The following is a 16,937-nucleotide window of genomic DNA, read 5'->3' as shown; positions in this document are numbered from 1 at the left end:
CGGTCAGTGGGCCAGTAGGCAGTACGGAGTGAGCTGGTCAGTGGTCAGCGGTCAGTACGGAGTGAGACGGTCAGTGGTCAGTACGGAGTGGGACGGTCAGTAGGCAGTACGGAGTGAGACGGTCAGTGGGCCAGTACGGAGTGGGATGGTCAGTGGGTCAGTACGGAGTGGGATGGTCAGCCGGCCAGTACGGAGTGGGATGGTCAGTAGGTCAGTACGGAGTGGGACGGTCAGTGGTCAGTACGGGGCTGGGCGGTCGGTGGTCAGTACGGGGCGGGGCGGTCAGCGGTTGGTATGCCCATGCCAAGTGAGGTGGCCAGCGGTTGCAGAGCCAGAGTGGAACAGCCAGTGGGGCAGAGACCCAGACAGATTGGCCAGCGGGCTGGGGCCTGGTGTGGTCAGCCTGTCACAGATCTCAAGCCCTGCAATGCAGGGAGACCGAGATCATGTGTGGAAATTCTGCGGTGTGGAGAGACCGCAGGCTACAGAAGGACTGTAATACTTACCTTTTAACTTCTTTTATCTTCTTTATGTGTACTATGAAGAACTGTAATGTAGAACTTCTAGCGTATCTCTTTACTTCTCTACTTTTGCACCTGATCTATTAGAGTATCAAGATTTGTGCCTCAGTACTTTATACCTAAGATGGCACCTTGTGTGGTGACATTGTACACATTTCACCGTACTCTTGTACTTTGTACTTGAGTACACGTGACAATAAACCTAATTCTAATTCTAAGTCTACAATTTGTATTTTGAGTAACAGTGGAAGAATAATTAAAACCATGCTTCATGTCAGTAGATCACTTTGTTAAACTTAAACTAATTTCGAATTGTCCAGATAGTGTATCCTTGATGCAATTTTCATATGGAACCCAATTCTTCCTCAGTTTTACCTCTCAAAGTCCAGTCTAATTGGTCAAATACCTGCATTTTATCTCATGCTGTTATTTCCCAGAAAGAGGAGAAACAGTTTTCCATTGCAATGGAAGTGAAGGGATTGCTGGTGTTTTCATTATCAAAACAGACTAATGGGTTACCTATCTCCAGTTTATGAGGCTATATGATTAAAGTGAACTCATTAGAATTCTAACAGCTTTTATCTCAAGAGTCCTTTTTAATGTGCATTAAAGAACATTTTTTAGTACAGAACATTTCCAATACCTTCTTGCCAAATCCTTCTCGTGGAAAACTAGGAGAAGATCCAAAAAACCTAACATTGATGTACTGTGTATTTAGTCAACACTTACCATATGCCCAGCATCAATTATGCAATACTCCTTAACTGAGTACTTAAGATGTATTGGGCCTGTGTCTGCATGGCACAATATAGTCCAATTTTCTTTTCATAATTACATAATGAGGCTGTTTAAAAAACATTCTGACTCAGTAATCAATACATGTTGTAGTCTCTTGTACCATATATCCTTGACTCTCAATATCCAATATGTTCTGATCCTACGTCATATAACAAGTTGAATCAATAACAAGCTTTTTATCGAAGAGAACAATGTTGTTGGTTGTCAGGTGGTAGACCTGTAATGATTGTATCGTAGGTGTCATTTATCCACATTAGTATTGATACAGAAAGATCTCTTGATGTCTGCCAGAAATATCACAATCTGGAAAAGAATAACACAGAACTAAACCTATCCTTTGAAATTCACAGTCTATGTTAAACAAAAAAGCAAACATCTTGAGAATGTAACCTCTATGTATAGCCCCTCTATATATAACAATATCAACATGGCCTTCCTGAGGTCAGTGCTCAAATCTGGTCACAGCACTCTAACTTTGACTAGCATTCAATGCAACTGAAGCATAGCTTCCTCCTTTTTGTGTTGTGGCCCCTTACGATAATGATGCTGGCTATAAAAGAAGAATAAAGAATAGTTTTAAAATAGGAATAAAGGTGAAAGTGGTTTAACCCACAAGTTCAGGTGAGGTAGCATGCACTGTCATCTTGCTGTCGTGGAAGACATTCAGGCATCATCATGACTACAGAGCACACCATTTCTTTAGCCTTTTCCACCTGCTCTCGGACTTTCGCATCTGACAGCCCAGTTACCAAGGGAATGTTGCTTAGCGAATGGTTAACTGGCCAAGGACCCAGCTACAGTTAGCTTAAACACTCTGTGATTTAAGGCATCTAATACGTAGTCGCTGTGCAACCACAAGGTGCACGAAACACTAAATGATGCAGAGATATTTCTATTGAACAAATAAACAGCTTAATTAATCTTCATCACCTTCTTGTCAGCCTGTTTTCTAAAGGAACAAAATAATAGAGATTTCAGTTTAAATCCAGGCATGCTGCAATGTATATCTCTCCTTTTTTTTATACAGCATCTTGTCAGCCATGGAATGTGATGGCCACGTTGCTTGAAAAGTTTAAACTGAGACAATGAAGGAGGATTTCTAAGGCTTTAGAGTAGATTTGTAGCTCGGGTTGTGGATGTTGTGAAGGAGGATCTTTGGAATAACAGAGGCAATGACCCCAGTGAGAGTATCCTGCTAAAGAGACATGAGTAACAGAGTGACCCTGGGATAATGGAACGAACAGAGTCTGAGATAGCGAAGGCAGCAGAGAGTCTGGGATAACAGAGAAAGAGAGAGAGAGAGTGAATGAGTTTGGAATAATGGACCAAAAAAGGCTGTGATAAAGGAAGGTCTGTGATCATGGTGAGCAGAGTTTGAGATGATAATAGAGATAGAATGAATCTGGGATAACAGAGTGTGAACTGAGGATCAAAGAAATAAATGAACCTGTCATAGTGGGAAAATTGAAACTAGAGTGACAGTAAAAGAGATAACAGATTGATCTCAGAAAAGTAGAAGCAAAAAGCAGAATAATCCTGGAATAACAGAGAGATGAGCAGAGGTGAATCCAGAATAACAGCTAGCAGAGAAAACCTGGAATAATAACAAGAAATCTATGTTTATATTGTGTCTTTAATCAAAGACAATGCCTCCAGGGTACTGCCCAGAATTCAGGACTGAGCCACTTACTGTGATATTAAAGATAGAATTAAAGAGTTGAAAATACTTCAAGTTAGGTAGTAACTGAGTTAACTCTTTCTTTTAACAATAACATTTCATCAGAACAGGTTAAGATGATATTAACTCAGATAACAAAAGCTTGTTGAAAGACACTGTTTTTGTGGAGTATGTTAACAGTGAGCAAAGGGGAGACATTTAGGGAAGAAATTTAGGAATTTTGGCAATTGATGGAATAGCCATCACGGTGGAAGCAATTAAAATTGAAGAGTCAGAAATACAGGAGTTTGAAGGATTGTGAGACTGGAGGAGATCATGGAGGATAATGATGATAATGGAGAGATTTGAAAATGAGGATGAAAACTTTAAAATTGAGATATTGCTTAACTGGGAGCCAGTGTCGATCAGCGTGCACAGGGATGATCATTTGTCTGAGTTGTCATTTATTGTTCAAGGTGAGCATCCATTGGGATGTTTGGTAGGGGTTCAGTCAGTATGTAGATGACTGCTGAGGTCAATCTGTGCCCACAAGGTTGTGATGCCAATAGCACAGAAACTGGGGATTTCCTCCCCTTGTGTTTTCTCTCTGTCTCTGATAGAATTGGCTTTCGTAGGAAGCTGCATCATTTTTATTTGGAGATAGTAAGAACTGCAGATGCTGGAGTCAGAGATAACACCATATGGAGCTGGAGGAACACAGCAGGCCAGGCAACATCATTTATTTGGTTGTGCAATATACAGTAGTGAAGGTCCCCCAGGACTCAGGATAATTATCAAGACTCCTAAGTGAAGGCTTCAGTGTGTTTTTGGTTTTACTCGTTCATGGGATGTTGGTATTGCTGACTGGGCCAGTATTTATGTTCTGCCCCTAGTTACCATTGATAAGGTGGTGTTGGGCTGCTTTCTTGAACGACTACAGTGTAGGCAGACCCACAATACCATAAGGAAGGCAGTTCCAGGATTTTGACTCAATGACACTGCAGGAATAGAGATGTATCTCTGAGTCAGAATGCTGAGTGGCTTGGTGAAGGTGGTGTCTTCCTATGTATCTGCTACCTTTGTACTTCTAGATGAAGCTGTTCATGGTTTTAGAAGTTGTTCTCATTAGCACTTCCTCTGACTTTGATGAAGATACATGCCATGCTTAAGTTCTCCAGAGAGGATTTACTTTTGTCAATAAGTGTTAGATATTCTGGCTACAGAATCAGTTGTGACTGTCTCGATGGGATGGAGATGTTTGACAGGGCAGCTCAAATGAATACCTCAGCTATTTTGTCCTGCCATCTGATCTTCAGAAGGCAGCTCGACCGGAAGTGTTTGAGCTTCTCAGCTTGACACTGATGCACAGTCCAACTCTCATGTGTGTACAGCAGAGTGGGCAGGATTGGGTGACACGGTGGCTCAGTGGTTAGCACTGCTGCCTCACAGCACCAGGGACCCGTGCTCAATTCCAGCCTTGGGCGACTGTCTGTATGGAGTTTGCACGTTCTCCCTGTGTCTCCGGGTGCTCTGGTTTCTTCCCACAGTCCAAAGATGCGCAGGTTAGGTGGCTTGGGTGTGGGAAATTGCCCATAGTGTCCAGGGATGTGTAGGTTAGATGGGATTAACCATGGGAAATGCAGGGTTACAAGGATAGGATGGGGGATGAGTCTGGGAGGGATGCTCTCCGGAGAATTGGTGTGGACACTTGTTGGGCCAAATGGCCTGTTTCCACATTGTAGGGATTCTTTAATAAAAAGACTGTTGCACTACAGACTTACAGCTAAAGTGACAGATTCGATCCTCCTTGTTCCACTAAGGTTCAAAAGCTGCATTTATTTTGAACCATTCTTGGAAGCTATCTCACCATAAGAGAGACAGCTCGAGAGATGGTGCTGCTCAGAGAAGTGATCACAATGAACGCCTGTCCAGCAACAGAACACGAGAAGCTGATGGTATCTCATCGCGGGTCTACAGGGTCAGAGGCCAGCGGTGTGAGTTAATACATGGGCATCAAAGTTTTGGATGACCTCGCATTTACAAAAAGAAGATTGTAGCAACCAGCCCAGACTCTATTGTAAAAGCCAAGCCCCAGAGATGACACAAATTGAATGAAGGTTTCGAGGCTAAACAGGTCTGGAGTTCAGAAGAGTCAGAGGTGACTTAATTGAAATGTATAAGATCCTGAGGAGACTTGACCGGTTGGATGCTGAAAGGGTGTTTCCTCTTGTGGGAGACTATAGGACTAGGAGTGGCAGTTTAAAAATAAGGGATGCCCATTCAAGGCAGAGATGAGGAAACATTTTCACTCCGAAGGTTGTGAGTCTTTGGAATTTCCTTCCTCAAAAAGGCAGTAGGTGCGGAATCTTTAAATGTTTTTAAGGCAGAGGTAGATGGATTCTTGATGACCAAGGGATGAAAGATGATGTGGGATATGCAGGAATGTAGAATTGAGGTTAAAACCAGATCAGCCATGACTTTATAGGAATAGGGGAGCAGGATTGAACAGCCAGTGGCCTGCTGTTTTTCATTTGTTCATATGTTCGTGAGGTTGATGTCAGACAATGCTTTGGAGGTGAAAATAGTCAGTCTTGTGATGGCATAGATAGCTGTTCTCTGGGCAAAACATAGTATCAGAGTTACAAACAATTTGCTTCAGCTTCGGAGTTGCCAGAGAGGTGGATGGAGTTGGTGGCGAAGGAACGGAAGCTCATGTGTACAAATCTGCCAGCTGGGAGACAAATATTTAATACGCAAAACTCCAAAGAAAGTGTGCGTATGAGATTTATCAGTAGTACAATGCAACAAATGTAATAACATATCAATCATTCTTATAACCTAGTAAATTCTACCTCTCATAGGTCTACCTCTCATCTCACTTGTGCAATGTTAAAATGGTGTGTGATTCGGCTCCCACACTTGAACTGCATTCCCATTATATAATGTCAAGAGATTCCTAATTGAGTTGTCAATCAAACAAATGCAGCATTCAGATAAGCACTGACAAGTAACTCTAACATTACTTTCAGGGATGCACATTAAGTGGCCTGTTGGACATACACCTTTAAAACACAATTTTCTCACTCATATAAAACTGTTCATCTCCTAATTTACCTTGAGCATCATGATGGGTGGTTCAGAGGTGCATATCTATCTTTGTATATAAATAAAATGAACCATATCTCCAGTAATTTATAAAACATATTTACATTTTCAAGACCGTTGTCGACAATACTTCTAATAAGACATCAATTAATCTGTTCCAGGCCTGGCTTCTGAGCAGAAGCACTTAAGGTAGAATGGTTTTTGTCCATATTGGATTTGGCAGTTGTCCCAGATTTTGAACATGTTCCTGTGTGAAGCGGAGGCAGGAGCAACAATATCAGTAGGCAAACAAATAAAGTTGTTGGCCTAAAATGCCACTTGAGTCAAAGTAGAATCTCAAGAACATTGAGCACCATTATATATGAAAAAAACTTTGCCCTGGGAAGATAATTGATAATGGGGAATTGATCACCTGCCTTACTGGGCTCACTTGCGTCATTGAGTATCAGTCTGAGATTTCTTGGGCCCTAGCCAGACCTTCACTCTCCAATTCGAGTAACACAATGCACCTTAGCATTCTGATGGTGGGCCAGGCTATACACCACTGAGACACACATGCAACCATGTGCAACCCATTCACAGTCCCTTTCCTGGCATTAGTGACCTGGGGTTAGTGTGGGACACCTTGCCACCCTTAAATCAGCAGGGACCTAAAGTTGTGACTTCTACAAGGATAAAGACAGCAAGTGTAATGGGAACAGCATCCCTTCCAAGTCAGACAACATCGACCACTGGAGATAGTTTGGACTCTGATCATGTACGCAATGAGTTCTCATTATAAGTAGGCTCTTGACTGCTTCTTCCAGTTCTGTATATCTCAAACCACAAAGGGAAGGGCACAGTAGTCATGGGAGCATCATGAAAACATGAATGTTGATGAAGTGGAGCCATATTCTATCACTGAGGCTGATGAGGTGTGAATTTCTGAACACAATCTCAAAGTTAAAAATCAAACAGGGGAAGAAATACAGAAAGGGGACAATCCCATGTATTAGCACAGTCAGTCTGGCCCTGGATTTGAGACTGTCCCAGATGCCCCAGCTTGACAGCATGACATAGCAGTACAGTACCATTGGGAAAAAGGAGCAAAATGCTGCACGTAAAGGAAATGTTGATTTCTAATGTCAGACAGTGGCCAAAACAGCTCAAATCTGGGAGCGGCAACATGAGGCACATCTTGTGACCGTGAGTCAGAGCCGATTGCTTTTGCCAGGATTGGAGTTAGCAAGATGAACGAATACATTGATGCTAGAATCCAAATCAGGATTATAAGTTTAACGGTTCGTGATGGGGAGGTGAGCGACAAGTAACGCAATGGGAAGCTAAGAGCTACGTAGGTATCAATCATCATAACTGCAATGGGAATGACACTGCCCTATTCAGACATGATTCATCCAATAACTGCAACATCACATACCAGTGTGGGCATGCACTGCTGCGCTGATATGCTGATAAGGCTGTTGAGGCTATGTTCGCCAGAAGCACATACCTTGTCTCCCGGCGAAACCATTTCGTTAACACAATAAGCGCCACAAGCAGTGGGTTAGCCAACAATGTGCCTGCCAGACACACAGCCAGAGAGATGAGGACCATGTTTAAATGCTGTTGAAGCATGCTTGTAATGGAGATGGTGCAGACCTGACTGGTGTTGGTGGCATTGAAAAGTCTAATGCCCAGCAACATCACAGTGAAATTGTGATCCCAAGGAAAGCCATTGTGCTTCCAGTCTGATTGGGACAGCACTGGGAAATACCAACTTCTCAGCTTGATGCCATGATCTCCTGCAGACTTTTCAATCGCTGACTCTTGATATACTTTCTCCCACCTAAACCACTTGGGTTACAAAATGGAATTTCAGCCATTTGCAATGATGCTGTTACATTGTTTGTTCTACTGTGTACTATTTCTCTTTCTTCGTTGGTTGACATCCAGATTTCATCCCATACTAGATAGAGTGATTGAGTGAACACACAGGTGAAGCAGAATTTCCCAACCTGGCTGCAGTTTTTCACCTGAATTGTTAGAAACAGGCTTTATACCAACACCAATTTGAAGTCTGCTGCTTCTCTGCTCTGAGGCACATCTCTAGCTGCAAAGTATGTTTGCTTACAAGTGGAAAAGTAAGTTAGGAGCTAAAGGGCAGTGACCCACTAAAGTAGCAGAAATTCTGGAAACTCTGAAAGTCTTAACTCAATGGTAGCTCATAGCAAGAGGTAGTGACAGTAAAGAACTCACTCCCTCATTTTTCTCTGCACTTCCTCCCATTTCCCATCACTTTCTGATTTCCAACTCTTAGCTTGTCTCTTCCACACAAACTTTCTATTCTGATGAAGAGTCACTGGACTCGGAACGTTCACTCTGCTTTCTTCCTACAGATGTTGCCAGACCTCTAGCAATTTCTGTTTTTTGTGTCTCCCACGGAAATTGTTGGGCTGACCGGTCTATAATTCGCACACATTCACATCTCATTCCATTTTAAGCAGTAAGGTTAACAAACAAAAAAAAATGAAGCCCATTAAAAATGGAATGTTTCCAGCCAGTGCAACCATGCATTAACTGTACACAAAGTAAATTAAGATTTTCACGCAGCTGACTGAACTGAGCTGGTGGTAAAGTGCATTTAGAAATTGAGTCATTGTTAAGTAAACCCATCAGTAGCCAATCACCTCCTGGGTGGAAATGGGGCTCCTTCAGTAAATATTGCTGCTATTGATACATTAGGAAATGAAGTGATAACACTATTGTCATCACACCTGAATAACCAGGCAAGGCTATCTCTGCCATAGTTACCAAGCAAATATATATTACAAAGGTACCATGTATGCTCACGTAAATTATTGCCACTGATAAGTACAGTTACAGGTGTGGAGGATAGCAAAGAGGAGTGGGGTGGGGGAATTAGAGGAATTGTGCAGACCACCAATACAGTACCAACACTGCAGGAGAAGATAGCCACTGGCAGCCATCCTAAAACTTGGTCTAGTCTACAAAGGTTCCCTATGAAAATGTGTCAAACATTGACCAGCAGGCAGTTAATAGCATTTGTCTCTTTCAGCAATATTACCATGGAAACATGTTTCCTGGAAAAGATGACTTCAATACCTCTATTTCAACAACAACCACTGTATTCAAATCTTCAACTTTGTGATAGATAGCCCACAATCCAAATTTGAAATAGTTAATGTTGATGGTGTGTTGGTTACTGTTAAGGATATAGAACATAGAACAGTACAGCACAGTAGAGGCCTTTCGGCCCCCGATGTTGCGCCGACCTATTATCCTACTAAGATCAATCTACCCTGCATACCCTACATTTTACTATCATCTATGTGCCTATCCAAGAGTTGTTTAAAAGTCTCTAAAGTATCTGACTTCTCTACCACTGCCGGCAGTGAATTCCATACACCCACCACTCTTGGTGTGAAGAATCTACCTCTGACATCTCCCCTATACCTTCCTCCAATCACCTTAACATTATGCCCCCTCGTAATAGTCATTTCCGCCCTGGGAAAAAGGTGATATGCAGGTGGAGGGCATCAATTAAGTCCTTTGAGAACATATAAAGAGTGACATGATGGCACAGTGATAGTGTCCCTACCCCTGAGCCAGGAGACCCAGATGTTTTGATGAAGGGTCATCAACCTGAAATGTTAACTCTGTTTCTTTCTTCGCATAGACTGGCTGAGCTGCTGCGTATTTCCACCACTTGGAGTTCTTATTTCAGATTTGCAGTATTTCCAGCATCTGCAGTACTGTCCCTTTGTAAAAGCTGATTAGTGGGTCAGGAGTGTGTTCTTACCAGCATCAGCCGTGGATCGTTTGGTCACACACTTGTCTCGAAACAAGAATGTTGCGTGTTCACATCTCACTCTGGAGCTTGAGCAGAAGATGTATTCCAGTGAGAGTATTGCTCTATAAAAGGTGCTATTCTTTCATGTGAGAAATTAAACTGAGATTCCCATCTGCCACTTCAGGCAGATATTAAAGATACCATTCTACTGTTTCAATGTAGAACAGGGAAGTTATCCTGGCCTAATGTTTGTCTCTCAATGAGCGTCACAAGAACAGATTATCTGGTCATTGTGGGATCTTGCTGTGCACAAACTCTTTGCTGTGTTTCTCCTAGCACCAGAGTGACCACACTCCAAAAGTACTGTAAATGGACATTCAGACATCATGTTGTTCTGGAAAGTGCTGGAAAAATGCAAACCTTTTTTTTTCTTTACATTGCGAATGTTCAATATGTAGAACAAGCTCTTCCACTGAGGCACTGAGGTCATGAGGGGTCTCAGAGATGCGAAGATATTCAAGGTAAAATATAGAAGTAGGCAGGTCTAGCTAAAATTATACAAGGCACTATTCAGACCACAGCTGGAATATGTGAACAATTTAGGCCTTCTTATCAAAGAAAAGATGCATTGGCTTTGGAGGCAGTCCAAAGCAGGTTTACTGGGTTGTTTCTGAGTATATAAGGACTGTATTTTGAGGAGAGGCTAAGTAGATTGGGTTTGTCCTCATTGGAGCTTAGAAGAATGTGAGGCGACTTCATTGAAACAAGAAGATTCTTCTGGGGCTTGACAGGGTAGATGTGGAGAGGTTGTTTCCCCTGTGGGAGCATCTGGGACCAGAGGGCATAACCTTAGAATGAGGAGTCACCCATTTAAGTCAAGAGACAATGAAGAATTTCTTCTCTCAGAGAGTGGTGAACCTGTGGAAATCTTTACAGTGGATAGCTGTTGAGACTGAATTGTTAAGGAAATTCAAGCCTGGGAATAAGATTTCTAATCATTGAGGGAATCAGCTATGAGTTTGGAATATTGCTATATGCCCACTCCTCTCAGAAATCAAGGCATGCCTTCCAAGAGGTTGCAATCATTGTTGGATTGCCACTCGATTCCAACTTTATTCAGACTCAATCTGATCTGCAATTCTTATCAGGATTTCAGAGTCTGGCTTTCTGAGAATTATGGAGCTAAGCACCTAGCAGGGGTCGCCTGGTAGCTCAGTGGTTAGCACTGCTGCCTCACAGTGCCAGCAATACGGGTTCAATTCTACACTTGGGTGGCTATCTGTGTGGAGTTTGCACATTCTCCTTGTGCCTGGTGTGGGTTTCCTTCTGCATTCCAAAGGTGTATACGCCAGGTGGACTAGCTATGGGAAATGCAGGGATAGAGTGGAGGGGTGGGATGCTCTTCAGAGGGTCAGTGTGGACTTCATGGTGTGAATGGTCTACTTCCATATTGCAGGGATTCTATGGTGATTCGATCACAACATCGCAGCGGCAAGGAGAGGACATGAAAGGAGCCTTTTGTTTTACAGGGCTATATGGTAAGCTGAAAGCTTCACTGCATCAGTCTTCATGCACTAGTGAATGGGTGAATATAATTAAGGAGTGAGTGAATGAATGACTGGCTAGGTGTGATGAGCGAGATGATACGTGTATGAGCTGGTAGTTGTATGAGCACATAGGTGGGTAGGTTGGTGGGTGTGATGGTAGATGGGCAGGATGAGGTGGATTGGGGTAATTGGATCAGGTTGTTTGGGTAATCCAGATTTTGATGGGTAGTGAGGTGATTGGGACATAGCTGGCAGTGAAAAGATGGAGGGAGGGTGCTGTGTGGTAGCCAAGTACTCACAAGAGTTCTTGCTGTCTAACATTTCCTGGATAACCACCCAGGGAAATAAGTCCAAAATCTCTGTTTTAATTCAGAGTCAGAGACAGTTGTGCTGAGGAATTGCCAATCTGAAGTTGAAAAGTAGATTGGCACATCTCAGGGGTCCTGAGGTGCCTCTTTGATCCAGGAGTGGGTGGATTTGGCCTGGGTATCACAAAGCATTGAGGCATGGAAAATTACTCCACACTCAAGTGGTTCTGTCTTTTTGATTACACTGAGGATAGACACATTAAATCATCCTTCCACAATACGCTGCTGTGTGAAGGCACTGCCAAGCACTATCAAATTCCCTGTGTGATACCAACGCTTCAGCAAAGGGTTGGAGGGTCTGGAATTGGTAAAAGACCCCTGATTTCAGGTATCAACCTTGACAAACCTGTGACAAAAGCAAATTACTACGTATGTTGGAGATCTAAAACACAAACAGAAAGTGCTGGAGAAACCCACTACCTGTGGCAGTACCTGTGGAGAAAGAAACTGAGTCCGACATGACTCTCATTCAGAACAAAAAGGTGCTGGAGAAATGATGGGATAGTAAGAACTGCCGATGCTGGAGTCAGAGATAACACAGTCTGGAGCTGGAGGAACACAGCAGGCCAGGCAGCATCAGAGGAGCAGGAAAGCTAACGTTTCAGGTCGGGACCCTTCTTCAGAGCCTTAAGTCTCCTTAAGTCTCTCCTACCCTTTGCTCCTCTTTTGAGAAGATTTTTAAAATATACCTTTTTTTTAACCAAGCTTTTGGGTACCTGTGCTCCTGGGTCACTCAGCATCAAAAATGTTTCCATAAATCTCTCAGAGATAGTAAGAACTGCCAGTGTTGGGGACAGAGATAACAGGGACAGAGCTAGGGGAACGCAGCAGGCCAGGCAGCATCAGCGGAGCAGGAAAGTTGACATTTCGGGTCGGGACCCTTTTTCAGAAATCTCTCCCTTATTACAAACCTTAAAATATTTTGCACCTTGTATGAGGTGCATAAATGTTGGATGTTGCTGAATCAGAAAGTCCCCCTCCTGGTATTCGGGCACAGAAACAGCACTGGGGGTGGTGCTGCAGTGTCAGAGGTATTACCTTTCAGGTGAGGCATTCATTTGCACCTGATCTTCCCTCTCAGGTAATGTAAATAATCCGGTTTGACGGGCAGGGGAGCTCTCCAGATGTTCTGGTCAATATTTATTACTCAACCAATACCATTAAAACAGATCGAATGATCGTTATCTCACTGCTTTTTGTAGGACCTTGGCGTGTGCGATCTGCTTGCTTTGCTTCCTATATTGCAACAGTGACTGTGCTACATTGTGTTTGAAGTACTTTGGAAATATTTAAGAACAGAGGGATATGGAGAATTTCAACATAGTGGGTGGGAAGAGGTCAAAGCCCTGGGGAAAGTGGGACATACAGTAACACAGGAATAAGGATAGGCCATTCATCCCCTCGATTCTGTTCTTAATTCAGTTCGATTGACCCCAACTTTGCAGTTAGCTTGACATATCAGCAATCCTGACCGACATAGAGATGTACAGCACGGAAACAGACCCTTCGGTCCAACTCGTCCATGCTGACCAGATATCCTAAGTTAATCTGGTTCCATTTGCCAGCATTTGGCCCACATCCCTCTAAGCCCTTCCTATTCATACACCCATCCATTTCTGGATAATCCAAGATGGAGGATGGGGAAAAAAATTTGATGGCTGTAAGAGCTACTCCGTTTTTGAGGTTTCTTTCAGTGTTGGAGCAGATTTCCTCGATTTCTTGGAGCAGGAATTAATGTTTTATAAACTGTTGCATTGTTTTGGAGCCCTGGGGAGAAAAATATCAAATCAATGGTACTTTAAAACGGGAGGAAAGAGGGAGAGCAGGGACCACGTGGGAGGTGAAAATAAAAGAGCAGCGAACCTGCACAGACCAGGCAGTGAACTTTCACAGCTGACTATCTGTGCTGTGTACTTACAAGCATCGTTGGACATCAGAGGTCGGTCTAAGAAAAATAAACAAACAGTAAAATTCACAGCCGACCTTGGAGAGACATCACTGAAGAATGTGAGCTCTCCTGATTTACTGGCTGCAGTGAGAATTTCGAAAGTTTGGTCCATCGATGAAACATTGTAACTGTATCCACATCCATCACTTCCTCAGGAAGTTCATTCCACACACGAACCACTCTCTGTGTAAAAAAATTGCCCCTCGTGTCTTTTTTTAGTCTTTCTCCTCTCATTTTAAAAATAATGCCAGCTAATCTTGAAATACGTCCACCCTAGGGAAAAGACATCTGCCATTCACCTTATCTGTACCCCTCATGATTTTATGTACCTATATAAGATCACCTCTCAACCTCCTAAACTCCAGTGAAAAGTCCCAAACTAGCCAGCCTCTCCTTATAACTTAAACCCTCCATTCCTGGCAACATCCTGGTAAATCTCTTCTGAACCTGAGAGAAAAGATTTGGACAGGCTGGACATATTTGGAGTCCAGATCTGCTTGAAATATATATGATCCCGAGGGAACTTGACAGAGTGGATGCTGAAAGGATGTTTCTTCTTGTAAGATAGTCTAGCACCAGGGAACACAGTTGAAAAATAAGGGGAGTACCATTTAAGATGGAGATGAGGAATGAAAAAAAAGAAAAAGAAAAAAAATAGAAAAAGAAAATGAAAAAGAAAATTCCTATCAACTTTTGGCAGTCTTTGGAACTGTTTTGCCTAGAGGGAAGCAGAGTTATGAAATATTTTTAAAGGAGAGATAGTAGATTCTTGACTAACCAGGGAACAAAAGGATATCAGGGATACACAGCTTAGTGAAGGTGAGGCCACTATCAGATCACCCACGAACTTATTGAATGGATAAGCAGGTTTGAGGGGCTGAATGGCCTGCTCCTGCCCCTAATTCTTTTGTTCATGTGTTTGTGCATATATCACTAGATGAAGACACAGCCATCTCCTCGAAAGTAGGCATGTATTTTTCTTTATAAATACCCTTAAAAACTTTGAGCACTTTTTATAACTTTTACAAACTTTGAAATACTTTTAAACACCATGAGCACTTTGCAAAACTTTTAAATACGTTTAAACACTTTAACAAGCTTCAATCTCATGGAACATTTTAGCTGAACCTACAATTTGTTTTCTTCTCTGGGTTCTGTTGTTTTACCATCCAATTAGTTTGCATTATTTTTATTGCCCTTGAAACTTTATTAAAGTGTAATGTTTGATATCTCTTGAGATGTTTGCACCCTTTAGTTTTAATTCCATTTACTGCCCATGTATTTTTTAAATCTAAACTTCAGCCCAGGTATCCCTTGTGGTTCTCCCAGGAAGCTTAATGTGTCTCCCTCCTTCCTTCTCCCAACCTCTCCCTCTTTTCCCCATGGATGGGCTAGAATTGGATAGATGGCACCTTAATCTGTGCATAAGTGGAGAGGACCAACAACATGGGGGTCAATTTGTGCATCGAGTACCCAGAGCTGGGGCAAGGCTGCCAGGCACAAGCAGTGGAAATGACTGTTGCTATTAGACCAGGGCTGAAGCTGATCAAGAGACTGAGGAAAAGACATGACTTTAACCCTTGCAACCAGACTCAACCCAACAAAGTGTAACCTGTGTGAGACACTTCAACTGTTGGCTGGCTGTATGAATAGGGTCCGTGGCATATAAGTAAGACTGAACTCAAATTCACATGAAACCACATCGATATTGTACAAATATGCATTTAAAAGGATCTGAAGTACAATTAATTAGAAATTTAAAAACAAAGGTTTGGCAAATGGAGATGGAGGGAACATGTTACAGAGATGCCTAACGTGTTCGAGGGTTTTATAGTATCTAACACATGGCTAATCTGTTCATCATCAGGTTTTACACCTGCTAATTTAAATAGCATTAAATCCAGTGTTATTTGTGGGCAATCAGCCCAAATTCATGCAGTATAACTAACTCCCTGCCACTTTACAAAATAACTCAGCAGGGCCATCATCAGAGGAGCACATTCTCAAATACCACAACCTCTTTTTGTTGCTGTAAGTCTGTGCTCTCCCTTTCCCACTCTCAATAGCTTCATTACTCGTAGCGTCACATTATGGTTGATCCGTACCTTTAGCCTAATTACTTGCTCAGCTTGCTTCCTTAATACCCTTGCCTACCAGTTTAGTCTATATAATTTACCTCTTTCAGCCAGTGTTGGATCCTCTCAATATATCTCTCACATGTTGACTCTACATCCCTCTGTTTCCAAAGTGTTTCCATTACATCATATTGTTTATCCACTGTGCATCCTCTAAATCTAGTGTGTAGCTGCTTTACAAACCAAACAAATCTGTAAAGAATCTTATCAAATTTCCAAATATTTTGACAAGGCAGTGTTTGTCCCACAAGGTTCAATTGCAAAAATGGCATAGTCATGTCCCTGGTAACATCCAGAGACAGTGGACCATCAGGACAGGAAATTGTTTCTTAGAACGCATCCAAATAGTGGGATAGAAACTCAGGATGGTGCGGATTTTTGTAAATCCTTGAGTCAGGAAGCGAGTAGGGTTTCCTGATGTCATACGGAGACAGCTCCTGGAACGATGCGGCGGATGTGTGTGTACGATTTCCGAACAGTGACACTACCATGGTGTGAGACCCCACGGGGCAAAACGCATTCCTCTGTCAGCTTCTGCTTCTCTGTGTCCCAACACAACACGGTGGCAATGACCTCATTCTTCTCGTCACGCCCCCCGGTAATGAACAGCTTGTTGTTGCATGCCGCGATCCCACAGCTGGCACGTTCATGGCCAAACTGGGTGACCAGAGTCCATAGGTCCTCCGTAGGGTTGTAGCAGTAGAGAGCCTTCATTGCACCACCTCAAGAAAGAAAGAAAGAGAGAGCGCGCCATTAAGAGCAACACATAAAGATGACTGTCCTGGAAATCGAGGAAGGAGGTTTGCTCCAGGCCTACCCCAGCTCAGTATTCAATAATAACAATGTAATGAAAACTGAAGGGAGATCAAAGGTACCCCCTCATGTACCACTTATCTTAGCCATGATTACACCAATAACTCAGCTCACCCTCCAACAACAACCCCTCATCTTTTGACCACACCTCACCTCCACCTACCCACTTCGCTATATCACTCACCTTCACCTAACCACTTCACCGTATCCCTCACCCTCACCTACCCACTTCACCGTATCCCTCACCCTCACCTA

At 42.8% G+C, this 16,937-nt stretch overlaps 2 protein-coding genes across 2 annotated transcripts in view; one reads left to right on the top strand and one right to left on the bottom strand.

Moving 5' to 3' along the window:
* The window catches only part of LOC109923964 (probable G-protein coupled receptor 148), a 34,040-nt gene that overhangs the window by 9,659 nt on the left and 7,444 nt on the right, over nt 1–16,937 (top strand). Inside the window, exon 2 of the mRNA XM_048604134.1 lies at nt 11,328–11,409. Within this exon, the coding sequence (XP_048460091.1) occupies nt 11,328–11,379 (52 nt within the window). The 3' untranslated portion in view covers nt 11,380–11,409. The remainder of the gene's footprint in view (nt 1–11,327; nt 11,410–16,937) is intronic.
* The window catches only part of klhl6 (kelch-like family member 6), a 53,818-nt gene continuing 51,569 nt past the window's right edge, over nt 14,689–16,937 (bottom strand). The window contains exon 7 of the mRNA XM_020530080.2: nt 14,689–16,591. Coding sequence (XP_020385669.1) covers nt 16,290–16,591 — 302 coding nt within the window. The 3' untranslated portion in view covers nt 14,689–16,289. The remainder of the gene's footprint in view (nt 16,592–16,937) is intronic.

This window comes from Rhincodon typus, chromosome 13 (assembly GCF_021869965.1).
Source record: "Rhincodon typus isolate 14 chromosome 13, sRhiTyp1.1, whole genome shotgun sequence".
Lineage (NCBI taxonomy): Eukaryota > Metazoa > Chordata > Chondrichthyes > Orectolobiformes > Rhincodontidae > Rhincodon > Rhincodon typus.
The sequence above is the reverse complement of the archived record's forward strand: the minus strand, read 5'-3'. Positions and strand labels throughout refer to the sequence as shown.